This window comes from Zootoca vivipara, chromosome 14 (assembly GCF_965207765.1).
Source record: "Zootoca vivipara chromosome 14, rZooViv2.hap1.1, whole genome shotgun sequence".
Classification (NCBI taxonomy): domain Eukaryota; kingdom Metazoa; phylum Chordata; class Lepidosauria; order Squamata; family Lacertidae; genus Zootoca; species Zootoca vivipara.
The window spans coordinates 2753331-2768182 of NC_142597.1; the positions used below are offsets into that span (position 1 = coordinate 2753331).

Here is a 14852-nt window from a genome sequence, read left to right on the forward strand (position 1 = left end):
ACTTGTAGATATTTGGAGATAAAAGAATGGAGATGCTAAAGAATTTACACACATTAAAAATATAGATCACATTCAAGATTGGACATGGCTTGGTTGTCTAAAATGTTGTCCACAGAGGTGTATAAAGTCAACATCTTACCAAAGACATTTTCAGACCATCACCCAGTCATTGAGACTTTTAAAAAGATTAGATTAAGTAGCTGTTTTATTTCAATGTGTTATAAAAATATACTTCATAATGGGTGTCAACTTTTGTATATTTTTGAATAAGTATCAATAAATAAAATTTAAAAGGAATCACCTTTTCAGTCTTCTGCAATTTAGCCCTTCTCCATTGCACTGATAGACTTGCTTAGATGTATGGATTTCATTTGGACAATTGGAGATTAACCCATATTTTCATACTTCTGAAAGTCCATGGCCCAAATAATTTGAGCCCAGAACCTTCTGGTTGTTAATTCATTCTATTTGTATAATTTAAGTTCTTTTGTAAGTATATGGATAAAATTCAAAACTGTACACAATAAAACACTAAAGCTTGGATAAGCACAGCAGTTAAAACAATTTAAAATGACTATAAAAACATTAAGGGGGTGTGCAAGGTTTTGACATTCCAGATAGATGTATGTATTAAAATGAAGGGACCTGGGAGAACAAAGGCTGCATACATAACAAGCATTTAAAGCTCCTCTCCTAATCTTGGGAACTAGTTTGGTAAGATACTGGGAATGGTAGCTCTGGGACAGGTAAACCATAGTTCCCAAGATTTAAATGCATGGTGTATATGCAGCCAAAGGCTTTACCTGGCACAAAGAAAACCGCCTCATAGGTGCCAGGTGAGCCTCTCTGAAGCCTGCATTCCATAAGTGGGAGGCCACCAAGGAAGGGCTCACTCTGGTAATGACTCAGCTCACTTCTATCGGGTGGGGAAACCCAGAGAAGTGCATCTGACAAAGATATCAAGATCTAGGTAAGTATGCATGACAAAAAAAACCATCTTTCATTCAGGGCTTTCTCTGTTAAAATGAGCAGGGCAAAGGAGGCTGAGAAACAGACCCAGAACTATGAAAAATTAGACGCAAAGAGGAACAGGAGTTGAGTGAAGCTCGTACCTTTCTTCACCAATGTCTGTGTCATGGAGCATCCGAGCAATCTGCTTCATTTGTTGCTTTCGGACATAATCACGCACACGATACATGGCAGCATCCCGGCACAATTCCCGCAGGTCACTTCCTGAATAACCTTTCGTTTTCTCAGCCAGCTCTTTCAAGTTCACAGCATTGCTCATCTGTTTCAAAGGCAAAGGATCCCCTCTGGGTTAAATATGGAGGCTCACAAATGCTCCCTAGGCAACTCTCTGGTAGTACTGGCAGCTGCACAGCCTTGAATCTGTCCCTGGGTAAACATCTATGACTTGGCTGATTCTAATACATTTGGTGTTATGCTATGCTGCTGATTTGGGGGGGGGCATGTTTGCATATGAGACGTGGGTGGCGCTGTGGTCTAAACCACAGAGCCTAGGCCAGGCATCCCCAAACTTCAGCCCTCCAGATGTTTTGGACTACAATTCCCATCTTCCCCGACCACTGGTCCTGTTAGCTAGGGATCATGGGAGTTGTAGGCCAAAACATCTGGAGGGCCGCAGTTTGGGGATGCCTGGCCTAGGTCTTGCCGATCAGAAGGTCGGCGGTTCGAATCCCTGCGAAGGGGTGAGCTCCCGTTGCTCGGTCCCAGCTCCTGCCCACCTAGCAGTTCAAAAGCACATCAAAGTGCAAGTAGATAAATAGGTATCACTCTGGCGGGAAGGTAAACGGTGTTTCCGTGTTGCTCTGGTTTGCCTGAAGCGGCTTAGTCATGCTGGCCACATGATCCGGAAGCTGTACACTGCCTCCCTCGGCCAATAAAGCAAGATGAGCGCCACAACCCCAGAGTCTTCCATGACTGGACCTTACGGTCAGGGGTACCTTTACCTTTATGTTTGAATACATGTGTACATATGAATTAACTGAGCTGCTTGCATTTTTGGGCTTTCCAAGATCGTATCTGTGGGGTTCATCACAATGAGCTGCTCCACTTTAAAATTAGCCTACCTTCCCCTAATCAGGCTGCTATTAGGGGGGGAAACATGGCGGGAAGAGAGGGAAACTCACATTTTCTCCAGCAAGAATGAGCTTCAGAATATCCTGCCGCTGCCTTTGTGTCTAACAGGAAAGAAACAGCAGAAGAGAATGAGACCAGTATGCTTTGATCTGGAGGTGGACATAAGAACTGGCCAAGGCACATGATACAGCAACCTTACTGAAGCTAGAAGAGGTCTGGGTCTGGTCTGTGCCTGGATGGAAAACTACCTGGAAGCCAATGTGTGCCACAGTGGGTTTCATGATGGAAGAAAGGCAGGATAGAAGATTCTAGCATAAGAAGACAAGAAGATCTATAGAAGATAAGACTTTGAAGATATGCCTGCACTGCAAAATTGTCTGCCTGCTTCAGTGGTCAAACATTGCCTTGAACTGGTTGGAAAAGACTCACTTCTGCCTGAATATGGGAAGACCAGCCACTCCCCTTTCCTGAAGGTGTACTTTAGGTTGCCATGAGCCATCTTTGAACAGGAATTGTATCCTCTGTTGTGGACGAAGCATTGTGCCTCAGTAATATGGAGTTGCACCTTTCCCTTCTTTTCCCGGTGGGGGCACTGATCATTTGGAAAAGTTAATTTAAATGTGTGTTGTTGCTTTTTTACTGGAGGGACTTCTACTCTGTCCTTTAATTTCCCAGACCAGCTGGGCACATGGTTAATTGCCTTGTTTTCTAGCACTTGGACCAGGAAGCAATTCTTAATTGTGTTCTGGCTGTTATTCAGTGATATTTCTCTGGCACCTTCCTCAAGCACAACCCAATCAATATTGAACTGGAAACCTCACTGTGTAATAGCAGAGGTGGACATGGAGCAAGTGTGAGCTGGATTTATTAGAAGGGAAGGTTTGCTTACAGGCAGGCCAACCTGGAAGGTAGTTGGCATTCTCCTCAGGATGGCTGGATCTACATCTTGTGGTCTGTTGGTTGCTCCTAGCACCATTACCTGTAACACAATTGGACCATGATGGTCATTGATTGATCTTATGTTTTAACTGATCAGTTAAATTTGCGTATGACTGCATATGAATAAAGCAATGTTACTCATACTCAGAGTAGACCTGTGGAGGTTAAGTCACAGGTCCATTTATTTCAGTGGGTCTACTTCAAGGTGTCCCCCACTTGCCCGTGATTGACTCATGTGCAAATATGTATTCATGCGCTGCCCGGAAATAAAGAAATAAATAAGTAATTTGATTTAAACCTGGAAATGGCCAGAGAGTCTTTGTGGCTTGTAAGAAGTCCCTCCCCAGAGCCTGAAGAGGACTTCAGTGAGGGTGGTAAAGGTAAACGGACCACTGACCATTAGGTCCAGTCGTGACCGACTCTGGGGTTGCGGCGCTCATCTCGCGTTATTGGCCGAGGGAGCCAGTTTAGTCGTTTAGTCGTGTCCGACTCTTCGTGACCCCATGGACCAGAGCACGCCAGGCACTCCTGTCTTCCACTGCCTCCCGCAGTTTGGTCAAACTCATGTTCGTAGCTTCAAGAACACTGTCCAACCATCTTGTCCTCTGTCGTCCCTCTTACATCCTTATGCCACCTTTAATCTTGGACAGAATCACCCCAGTCCCTCTTCCTCTTAGGAACCACAGAGAGGAAGACCACTCTGTCCTGGTTTACTTGAGTGATTAGTGCTTTTTTGTGACATCAACAGCCATTACACCAATATTCACCAGCCTCCATTCTGACCAGTTTCCATACCTAGCAACTAACATACTTCACCATAAGGAAAGGGGCAAAGACTGGCATGTTTAAGAGATGTACAACTGGGTGATCAAGAATGGATGCAAGCATGGAGAGGTGAGCAATAAGCAAGCCTTGTTCACTGCTGCAGCCCATATTAATCCCTAGCACTTGGTAGACATTTTGCTAGTTTTTCAGGAGTTCTTGCTAATATTTCCAGATGAAATTAAGGAGATGGGAGATAAAAGTTTCTGTCTTGTTTTTGTCTTCTGCTTCAATGGGTGTATTGCTTCCTTACACCATCAGTTATCCCAACTATGTAAGCAGGGTCGTCTTAAGCGGATCGGGCACCCTGGCGCCGTGGTGCACGGATCGCTCTGGCGCCCCCGCCCCGCCCCGTTTCTTCCCACGGCTGGTGGGCGGGCACAGCACACAGCGTGGTTTCCACGCGGCTTCGTCGTGCAGCGCCACCCAGCCTACCCCTAGAGCCGGCCCTGTATTTAAGCGGGACACCATTGATGAGTTTTCCTAAAGCCTGATGAAATCTGAGGTTTACAAGCAGTGGTATCTGCTGGTTTTAGCTACAGTGGGTACATTTATTTAGAAGAAGTGTTTTTGCTAGAAAAATCACAGACTCCTACCACTGAGCTACACCCCTTCCTCCTTCTAGATCAGGGGTTGGCAAACTAAGGCCCGGGGGCCAGATCCGGCCCAATCGCCTTCTAAATCTGGCCCGCAGACGGTCCGGCATTCAGTGTGTTTTTACATGAGTAGAATGTTGTCACGGTCCGGTCGGCGGGCGTCAGGACCAGAGGCAAGATGGTGGTGAAGAAGCAGGAACAGGTGCAGGGCTGAGGGTCCAGCAGCAGGCAGTTGCAGGGTCAAGGAGCAAGGCAGAGACAAAGGTCCACGGGGCAAGAAGCAAGGCGAAGGCTCAAGGAACAAGAAGCAAGGCGAAGGCTCAAGGAACAAGAAGCAAGGCGAAGGTCCAAGGAACAAGAAGCAAGGCGAAGGTCCAAGGAACAAGAAGCAAGGCGAAGGTCCAAGGAACAAGAAGCAAGGCGAAGGTCCAAGGAACAAGAAGCAAGGCGAAGGTCCAAGGAACAAGAAGCAAGGCGAAGGCAAAGCAAGGGTCTCAGGAGCCAGGAGCAAGGTGAAGGATCAAGGAACAAGAAGCAAGGCGAAGGCAAAGCAAGGGTCCAAGGAACAAGGAGCAAGGCGAAGGATCAAGGAACAAGAAGCAAGGCGAAGGTCCAAGGGTCGAGGATTCAGGCGTCGACAAGGCGAGGGTCCAAGGAGCAGGATCAAGGCGTCGGCAAGGCAAGGGTCCACGGAGCAAGGATCAGGAGGCCAGATGCAACCAGGCATGGATAGCGTTGCTGTGGCAAAGAGCTGAAGGGAAATGCTGGGCTTTTATCCCTCCCAGCTCCTGCCACCAGGTGCAGTGAGATCTCAAGTGGCCTCACCTGGGTGACTACTCCTTGCCTCTCCAGCACAAGCTGAGGGCTTCACCTGTGTGGCCACGCCTTGCTTCCCCAGCACAAGCTGAGGCAGGCCCCAATCCTGCAAGGCACTACAGGCCCCAGAGCCTGACTCCTGCCCATACTCCTGACAAATGTGTCCTTTTATTTAAAATGCATCTCTGGGTTATTTGTGGGGCATAGGAATTTGTTCATTCTCCCCCCCCCAAAAAAAATAGTCTGCCCCCCACAAGGTCTGAGGACAGTGGACCAGGCCCCTGCTGAAAAAGTTTGCTGACCCCTGTTCTAGATTGTACAGCGCAGACTTCTGGTCTGTCATGGACCAAGAAGGAGAGCAGATTTAAGCCTCCGGAGAAAGTTTGAGTTTCACAGAGAAATTGGGGTCATGCAAGGGCGCTGTGGACTTCTAAAAACCCCAAAAGGTTAATTTCAGGTGCTGCGCTCAGGAGCGTTCTCTCCACCGTCCGAATCACTCCTTAAAGGAGCGAAGAAGATTGTTGAGATTGAGATGCGAGTGCTAAGGGGTCATCTTCTAGCTCTGTGAAACGAAGCCTCGGGCTTCTATGGGATACAGTGACAGATTTTCTGTGATATTTACAATTGAATGTAAAATTGAATGAAGAGTGAAATTAGTGGACTAAAACTTGCAAGATTCAGCAAAGCGGCGAGGTGAAAAATAAGGTCAGTCCCAACTGCAGTGAGACTTTCAAGTGCATGACTTTACTTGCAAAACATAACATTTGTATAAATTTCCCTACAGCGGGTCTTGATCATATTGGGATTTAATACAGACGTCCTATCTATCTGACACTTAAAGACTTATTATATTTAGCGGGGGAGAAGACCCCTTTGAATTATTTTGATTTTAGTTCTTTCCTCTCTTTCCAGGTCGCTCTGACCTGCTGGGGAAGGGAAGGGACAGTCAGCTTGGGAACTGTGATACTTTTTTCCCTTTTCCCTGCCGGGGGGATCACTGTAAGGGAAGTTATTCCACATTGCCTCATTTGACTTCATTTTCCTATATATTTTTTGTTTTTTTCTGCCTGTTACGAATGTTTGCTGAAAGTTGGAAGTTTGATTAAATATTCTACTTCTCCATTATTAATTGGATTGGGCCAGCAAGTGGCTGAAGAGTTGGATTATATTCTATTTGTTTTTCATTTGCTTGTGCTTGGTGTTCAAAACACTATCAAACCCTTTGTCACGTAAATGGAAAACTGAACAACATACAAAATGTGACAGGCTGTACATTACATTATATGAATTCTTTTTTAAAAAAATATCTTATTTAATTCTTTTTTAAATACATTTCAACATTTCATATCAAAATATGTGGTTCTGGACTTATCATATAAACCAATGATAAGAAATTAGAGTCCAGCAGATTGACCAGGAAATACAATCTATTCAGTTCTTATATTAGCAATATCCATGATGTGAAATTCTTATATCAATCTTGTAATGTTCCATGTGAAGATGCTTTTAAGAATTATAGTGTTCTTTGTATGCAGGTTTCAGACGAAAGACTTAGAAGAATGGCACATGCAGAAAATAAGAGAAGGATTCCAGGAGAATTCCTTGTTTCACCCAACCTATGGTTGTAGTCAATACTGTACTCTCTATATAAAGAAGCAACAGACTGATAATGAATTAGTAAACTTTAAGAAAAATAAACTCAGTAGAAACTGTAATGACTACAGGCAGAGTTTACTTTCAGGCTTTAATACAGAATTAGATTACAGCTGTTTTATGAGTCATAACTTGCTTAACATCTTAAAGGAATATTATCAATTTCTTTAAAAATCTATTTATGGTATGTAGTATATATATGGTTTATTTAAGAAGTAATGTATGGGAAGTATTACCACCTGTCCACCTGTATTTGTAGTCAATACTGTCTATATAAAGAAGCATCAGGTTAATGGTCGTTATAACTGAATCTATTATGTTCCATGTTCCATGTCTTTGATATACAAATATACGGTATGTAGAACTACTATTTTGTATTTTGTATGTGTGTTATGTTACTTGTCTTTGTATAAAACTCTATCATATCATGTTCGATTATATAATCCAGAGTATGCACGGCTGACCTTCTGATCAGCAAGCCCAAGGCTCAGTGGTTTACACCACAGCGCCACCCACGCCCCAGTCTGTGCCTATCTACTATTTAACAGAAGGGAATTCCGAAGGGTAGGACCGCAACATTAGAAGCCTGATTCCTATATTCTGCAGACTGAACCACAGGAGAAGGTGGTATCTGCAGGAGACTCTCACCTGCATAGCACAGTGACTGACTGGGTAGAGAAGGAGCAAGAGGATCGTTTACTCGAAAGCCAGTGTGGTGTAGTGGTTAAGAGCGGTAGACTCGTAATCTGGGGAACCGGGTTCGCGTCTCCGCTCCTCCACATGCAGCTGCTGGGTGACCTTGGGCTAGTCACACTTCTTTGAAGTCTCTCAGCCCCACTCACCTCACAGAGTGTTTGTTGTGGGGGAGGAGGGGAAAGGAGATTGTTAGCAGTTAGCCACTTTGAGACTCCTTTGGGTAGTGATAAAGCGGGATATCAAATCCAAACTCTTCTCCTTCTCCTTCTCCTTTCCCTTACCTTCACAGGATGTTTTTGCATTATTAGAGCTATCTAACCAGTGGTTGTTAGAAGAAACAGAACACTGGACTGGGTGGCTCTTTAGCCGGATATGACATAGCAATTCTTACCTTTATATTATATGTTCAAGAAAGGAAGGGAAGGAGGAATTGGCTGAGAGACTGAAAGTGAAAAAGCGATCTAGGAATGACTTAAGAGTAAGGAGAGGCAACTATGGCAGAGGATGCTGATGTTGGGATCTGGGATTAAGGGATACAAACATTACCTATTTCATCTATGAAAATGATGCAGGGCTGAAGCTTGGTTGCCAGTGAGAAAACGGCAGCTGTGAGCTTCTGTGACTCTCCATACCATTTATCCGCCAGCGTAGATGCTTGCAGGTTTATGAACCTGCATCCTGAGGCCTGGGCTGTTGCTTTGGCAAGAAGGGTTTTCCCACAACCCGGAGGGCCATAAAGTAAGACACCTGGGGGTAGCAAGGAAAAACCCATAAACACAGGTTCACAGTCTGCCTCCCTTTTTATGTGAGAAGTTCATTCCCACTTTATGATTGCATTATAAAGCCTACCAGGAACAATTTTCTAATTCAAAGATTGCCAGCCCTTTGGGGCTCATGGGCAGATGTGCAAATTAGAGAAACTTGCGGGCATTGTACATACCACAATCATGCACACATGCACTGCAGCCACACACATATGTATACACAGCAAATACTTGCACACTCCCCCTGCAATCAGGCTTGAAAAATGTGCTTCTCTCCCCTCCCCACCCCACCCCCACTTCAGCCTAGTTAGAGAGTGGTCTTCCTGCAGAGGGCAGATGGGGAGGCAAAAGATGAGCATTCCTCCCCAGCTGCCACCTCCAGGAAGATCTCTCGCTCCAAGCCTAACTGGCAGGGTTGACCCACCCATCAGGCAAGGTGAGGTGACCACCTCAGGGGCAGCAGATCCCAGTGTAGATCTTCATTCACCCCTTCTTCCCTAGCAGGGAGGGGGACACTATTTAGTGGTTTGTCTCAGGTGCCAAACCTGTGTTTTGTGAGAAGGGAGAGTTGACACCCCCCTTGGAAAAAGCCTTCTATTGTCTATAACAGAATGCTTCTTTCAAGCCTATCTCCAGCAGAGCAAGGAAAGGGACTCTGCAGGCTTCAGGGAAACCTCTACAGGCACATTTGTGCCCATGTGCACTGCACTAACAGCTCATATTCTAACTACAGTAACCATTTTAGGAAAGGGACCCACCAAGAAAAATTCAGCCCACCCCTATCCTTCTATGTACTGTAGCTTGCCAGTGTCTTGGAGGTGTGTCCATATAAATTCTACTCAGAGTGCACCCATTGAAAAAATGGACATAATTTACTCTTGTTCATTATATTCAGTTGGTCTTCTCTGAGTAGGACAAGCATTGGATACAATCCTCTGTTTCACAATCTCAGACAAGCAGTGGAAACAGAGGCGTCGTGTTTTCTGTCATTCTTGCTGAGCACCCACACCCCTTATAGGTTTTGGCACAAGATAACCAGAATGTCATTTTATTTGGAGTGCTGATTGACACAATTTGAAGGAAGAATATTGGAGTGTGGTGGGCAGTCTTTTTTAAAAACAGAATCACATGAGACTTAGAGTTGTAAGGTACCTTGGAGGCAATTTAGTTCACCTATGAGTAGAGTTCAATTAGTGTAATTGACTGTGAATGTGTGCACTAATTGGAACTTTAATTAAAGTAGCTTTGATTTGGAGGGATTTGTTAAATTTAAACTGAGTAGAACATTTAACTTAATTCTGTTGGAATAACGCTTTCAAGCTGGGGAAAATGTTGATTTTGTTGTCGATGGAAAAATGCTAATGGAAGTGTTAATGTTTAATACCTAATGCATTCAATTCAACCCCTCCTATTGGAGAGCACTTTCCTCATTGGAAATGAACAAACACACTGATTACAAAGCTGGTTCCACAACCAAGTGGAAGAAAGTGAGGACAGAGGCTGTTTCTTCCCTTTGCACTTTCTGAATAGTCCTTGCTGCTCTTGCTGCTGCCCAACCGGCTGAGGCAATTCCGCACTGATGTCCGTTCTATTTGTGTGCATGTAAGGTGCCAGGTTATGTAACAGTGTTTTTTACAGTATTTCAGTTTTCCTGAAGCTGAGGCTCCAATACTTTGGCCACCTCAATCCTTGGAAAAGACCCTGATGTTGGGAAAGATTGAGGGCACTAGGAGAAGGGGACGACAGAGGATGAGATGGCTGGACAGTGTTCTCGAAGCTACCAACATGAGTTTTACCAAACAGCTGGAGGCAGTGCAAGACAGGAGTGCCTGGCGTGCTCTGGTCCATGGGGTCACGAAGAGTCGGACACGACTAAACGACTAAACAACAACAAGGTGCCAGGTACCCAGAAGTGGTCCCTGGAAAAGGGGAGCAGCTGTTAACTGAGCCCCGCCATCCCTCCCTGCGTGTGTCAGCTGTGGAAGCTCCGCCACCCCTCCGGCTTGCGGGAGATGAAGGAATGGCAGGCCATTTTTCCCAATTTTGCTTTTGGGGGGGCAGAAGAGAAGCCCTGGGTAAATGGGGAGTCACTTGTACATACCCAGCAATTTTATTAAGTGGTCAACAGTTAGCAAACTGACCTCTGACCATAGTAACTTACGTATTTGATATGTAGGGTTTGGCTAAAGAATGCAGATTTTAAAAGGAAGGAAACACTTTCATTAAGTCTCAAAAATGATGTTAAGTGACTAGTAAATTGTCCCTTGTTCCAAAGTAAATACCTCTTGGGGGCTGGCACAGCCTGGAGTGCTGCAACAAGTGTTGCTGCTGGAATGGCATGATCACAGTGTCCTGGAGTTCGCTGACCATCTCATCTAGGCCTGCAATGTCCTTCCAAGTTACCTGTAGGTGGGACAAGCTGTGAGCAGTTGGCAGATAACAAAGGGACTCTGCACTACCTGACAAGATTAATTGAATTAAAAACATTCACATTCCAAATTCCAAGGTTAGAAATTTGAATCCAAATGCAACTGCGCTATTTTCCTGTTATCCTTGGATTTCCTGTTCATTCTGTCACTGTGTCTTTCCTCCATTGTCAGCATTTGGACTAAGCTGCTTGGGGTAGGGACCTTTTCCATCTATTCTTGGTTTAAAGGATTGTCTACACCAGCAATTTCCATCCTTTTTAAAGAACTGGATCCACATTTGACCCAAACAGACACATGGGGCTAATATCTTAATTGTTTGCCATTTGGACTGGTTGTTGTGCTGCTGTTGTGACCCATCTTAGATCAGGTCATGACCTGAGAGTGGGTCCCAACCCACCAGTCGAAGACCCAGCGGTCTATATTGATGTGTTGCAAAATACTAAAGTTCCAGATCCGAATTACTAATTCAATCTCATTTCACACAATCTCATTTCAGAACTAAGATTTGTGTAACCGTTTTTGTTTTTTTGTTTTTCTTCAGCAGATTAGAGAGCTAGTGACTTTGTCACTCAGAACTCTCTTGCATTTTGCCCACCTACCTTGATATCCTTTGGAACCACCAGGTGAGCGGCAATGATCATCTCATGCTCTGCCAGCTTCACTCCTTCCACCCCAATCTGCTTCATCAAGTGTTCTGCCTGCCGACAAAACAAAGCGGCTCAGAGTTGCAGTCCTCCTTTTATCTCAGAGACTTAATATAGGACTCTGCTATTGTCGTGACTGGCTACACTCACTGACTTGCACTTGGCACTTATAGAAGAAGAATTTCATTTATAACAGTTAGAATGAGGAAAAGGAATAAAGAAAAAAGTGAGTGAGAATGGAAAAAAAGAAAACAATACTGTTACATAACCATACATAATAATAACAACAATCTTTATTACGGTCCATAGACCCATCAATTCGTTACCAAGCGAAACACAGCTGGGACACCCCGCCCTCAAACCACTCAGACATCTTACTCAAATTCGGAATAGGAAACATTAGTTCTTGTGACCACCGATAAAAACTTTGCCACTGCTAGTGTTCTGGCATTTGACCGGTCTTCCAATAGGAACCTGATATAGAAATCCTCTGATTTTCCTGGGAGCAAGGCTAGCAGGGGTGAAATCACTTCAGCCCTAGCTTGCTGAAACTTCCCACAGTGCAGCACAATGTGTTTTATAGAATCTACATCATGGGTGCACGAGCACAGTCTTTCCTGGTAGGGTACTCCTCTCATCCTGCCCTCCAGCACTGCAGAGGGGAAAACATTCAGTCTTGCTTTTGTGAACAGCCTTCGGTAGTTTGGCACTGTCAAGTTTTGAATATAGGCTGCTGGCTTAAAGACATGCCCATATTGTACTCCTACTGCCAATGGACTGCAGATCGCAAGTGATTGATGTCGTAGATCACTGTGTGAATTATCCCAAAGTCTTTGCTTTAAGGTCTTTAGGGCACCTTCATATCCCAGGCAATGGAGTTGGGTGGGTGACAGACCTAAAGCAGTGGCTTTTCTCGCCATGGTTTTCTGCCATTGGCTGATGTATTCCTCATTGTTCAGGTATTTATACAGTCCCTCCCCAAGTTCAAATACTACAATCTTGAGCCAATGTTTTAGTGCAGCCCACCATGCCTTTGTTGAAATTGGGCATTCACCCGTTTCTAGCAGGAGTATGGAATTTCGCACACAATTGGGCACCTGAAGCAAGGATCGAATAAATTGTGCTTGGAAGCCATCTAGCTTAGGCAGGTCCCCATTCTGCCAGACATTTGCTGCATACAGGATTTGGGGGACAGTTTTTGCATTGAATACTTTTAGAGCTGCCGGTACATACTTGCCGCCCTTTGTATGGAAGAATCGGAGTATGGCTAGTTTTGTAATCTCCGCCTTTTGAAGGGAGGTTTTCCAGTGGTACTTCCATGATCTTGTATGGTGGAATGTTAGTCCTAAATAGCTGAAATGTTTAATCTGTTCAAGTTCATGGCCATCCAGCGACCAGTTTAACCGGGAAAAGCTTCTTTCAAATACTAAGATTTTTGATTTTTCATAATTTATTGTTAAGCCATTTCCAAGACAATATTCAGAAAATTTCATCAACAGGTGTTTCAAACCCGGTCTGGTGCGTGAAATTATGGCCGCGTCATCAGCATAAAGCAGCAAGGGGGTCCTTCTTATACCTATTTTTGGAAGGTGACCATCTGCGTCCATTAGGCACTCTTCTAGATCATTTAGGAATAAGCAAAACAATGTTGGGGCCAGGACACAACCCTGTCGAACCCCCCTACTCATTTCGATATTATTTGATAGCTGTCCCTGCTGACCGCATCGGACCTGCAGTTTGGTTCCGTTATATAGGGCTTTTATAAGAAAGAGGAGACGCTTGTCCTGTATTATCTGATCTAGCTTGGTCCACAAATGGGATCTGGGGACAGAATCGAATGCTGACTTCAGATCCATAAATGCCACAAAGAGCTTGCCCTGAAGCGGCCTGGTATATTTTTCGGCTAGGAAAGACAGCATTAGGCAGTGGTCTGTGGTTGAGTGATTCTCTCGATAGGCTGCCTGGGCTTCAGATAGGATGTTATATTCATTAAGAAAAGTTGTCAGTTTATTACTTAGGAAGCAGGCATACAACTTCCCAATTACTGATAGCAGGCTAATTGGCCTGTAATTTGAGGGTTCTTTAGGGTCACCTTTCTTGAATATTGGGACGACTATAGCATGCTTCCAGCTTTGTGGTACTTTGCCTGAGCTGTTTACCACTGTGAAAAGGGCCGCCAAAAGCGGAGCCCACCAGAGCTGGTTGGATGTTATAAGTTCCGCTGGTATAAAGTCTTTTCCCGGGGCCTTGCCATTCTTCAGTTTCTCCATTAATGTATAAATTTCCTCCACTGTAACTGGTCTCCAAAGAGGTAACAGTGCCAGTTCTGCACTGTCAGCTTCCTGAGAACCGATGGTAAGGTTTGAATTTTCCATAAATATATTTCTGAAGTGATTCTCCCAGACCTGGGCTGGAATGGCGCAGCTGGGAGTTGAAAGGCTAGTTTTCATTGAGTCAGAGACCAGTTGCCAAAAAATTTTAGTTTCATTATTTAGTGAAGCGTTCAATAACAAGGACCAGGAGTTTCGCTCAGCTTGCCTTTTCTTTGAGACCAAGAGGGCTTTATACTCTTTTTTCAATTTAAAGTAGGATGGAGGTAAGAGATTTTGTCCAGCATTTCTATAGTCCATGTACGCATTCCTTAAAGCTTCCTTCTTCATACGGCACTCTTTGTCAAACCAATGGCACCCTTCGTTAGTGTGGGACTTGCGGTCTGAGTTTGTATTTACAGTGACCACATCCTGCAATGACTCAATGAGATTTTCATAGGCAGTCAGGGAGGAATCTATGGAAGAGTTGTTTAATATAGTTGTTCTTAATCTAATTGCAGTTTGTGAGTTCAGTCTATTCTCAGCTGCAGTTGCTGTCTCTGGTGTCCATTTTTTCCTGCGCAATTCAGATTCATTTGCTTTATCTGATTCTATGTATTCTGTGCCAGAACGTGGGTTTGAGTTTTTACCAATTATGGACATGATTAGAGGTAGGTGATCGCTTTCAGTCCTATTATCTATATAGAATTCTGTAATTAATTCAAAAGCCTCCCTCGTTGTGAGACAGTAATCAACTGTGCTGGCTCCATTTGAATTTAAAAATGTGTACTCTCCTTCTCTATCCCCGGAATGTGTTCCGTTTACAATGATAAAATCTAGACTGATGAGTAGCAGAGCCATACAGAAGCCTGCAAAATTGATTTGACAGTCTTTCGACAATCTTTCCGGGGGAGGGTTTAATGAAAAGGCGCTATTTTCCCTTAGGTCTTCTAGTATTGGGAATTTTCTTCCCAGTCCGTCCTCGTTTGAGCCTATTCTGGCGTTCATATCTCCCATTGTGTAGAATAGTGCACCGGGATACTTAGTTTGGCAGGAATGCAGGAAACTGTGTAATTTACGCCAT

At 44.4% G+C, this 14852-nt stretch overlaps 1 protein-coding gene across 1 annotated transcript in view; it reads right to left on the bottom strand.

Moving 5' to 3' along the window:
- LOC118096968 (outer mitochondrial transmembrane helix translocase-like) overlaps positions 1-14852 on the bottom strand; it is a 31448-nt gene that overhangs the window by 2037 nt on the left and 14559 nt on the right. Inside the window, exons 3-9 of the mRNA XM_088658145.1 lie at positions 11415-11513; positions 10669-10789; positions 8169-8369; positions 7575-7594; positions 2990-3121; positions 2151-2201; positions 1113-1288 (exon numbers count right to left, since the gene is read on the bottom strand). Coding sequence (XP_088514271.1) covers positions 1113-1288; positions 2151-2201; positions 2990-3121; positions 7575-7594; positions 8169-8369; positions 10669-10789; positions 11415-11513 — 800 coding nt within the window. The remainder of the gene's footprint in view (positions 1-1112; positions 1289-2150; positions 2202-2989; positions 3122-7574; positions 7595-8168; positions 8370-10668; positions 10790-11414; positions 11514-14852) is intronic.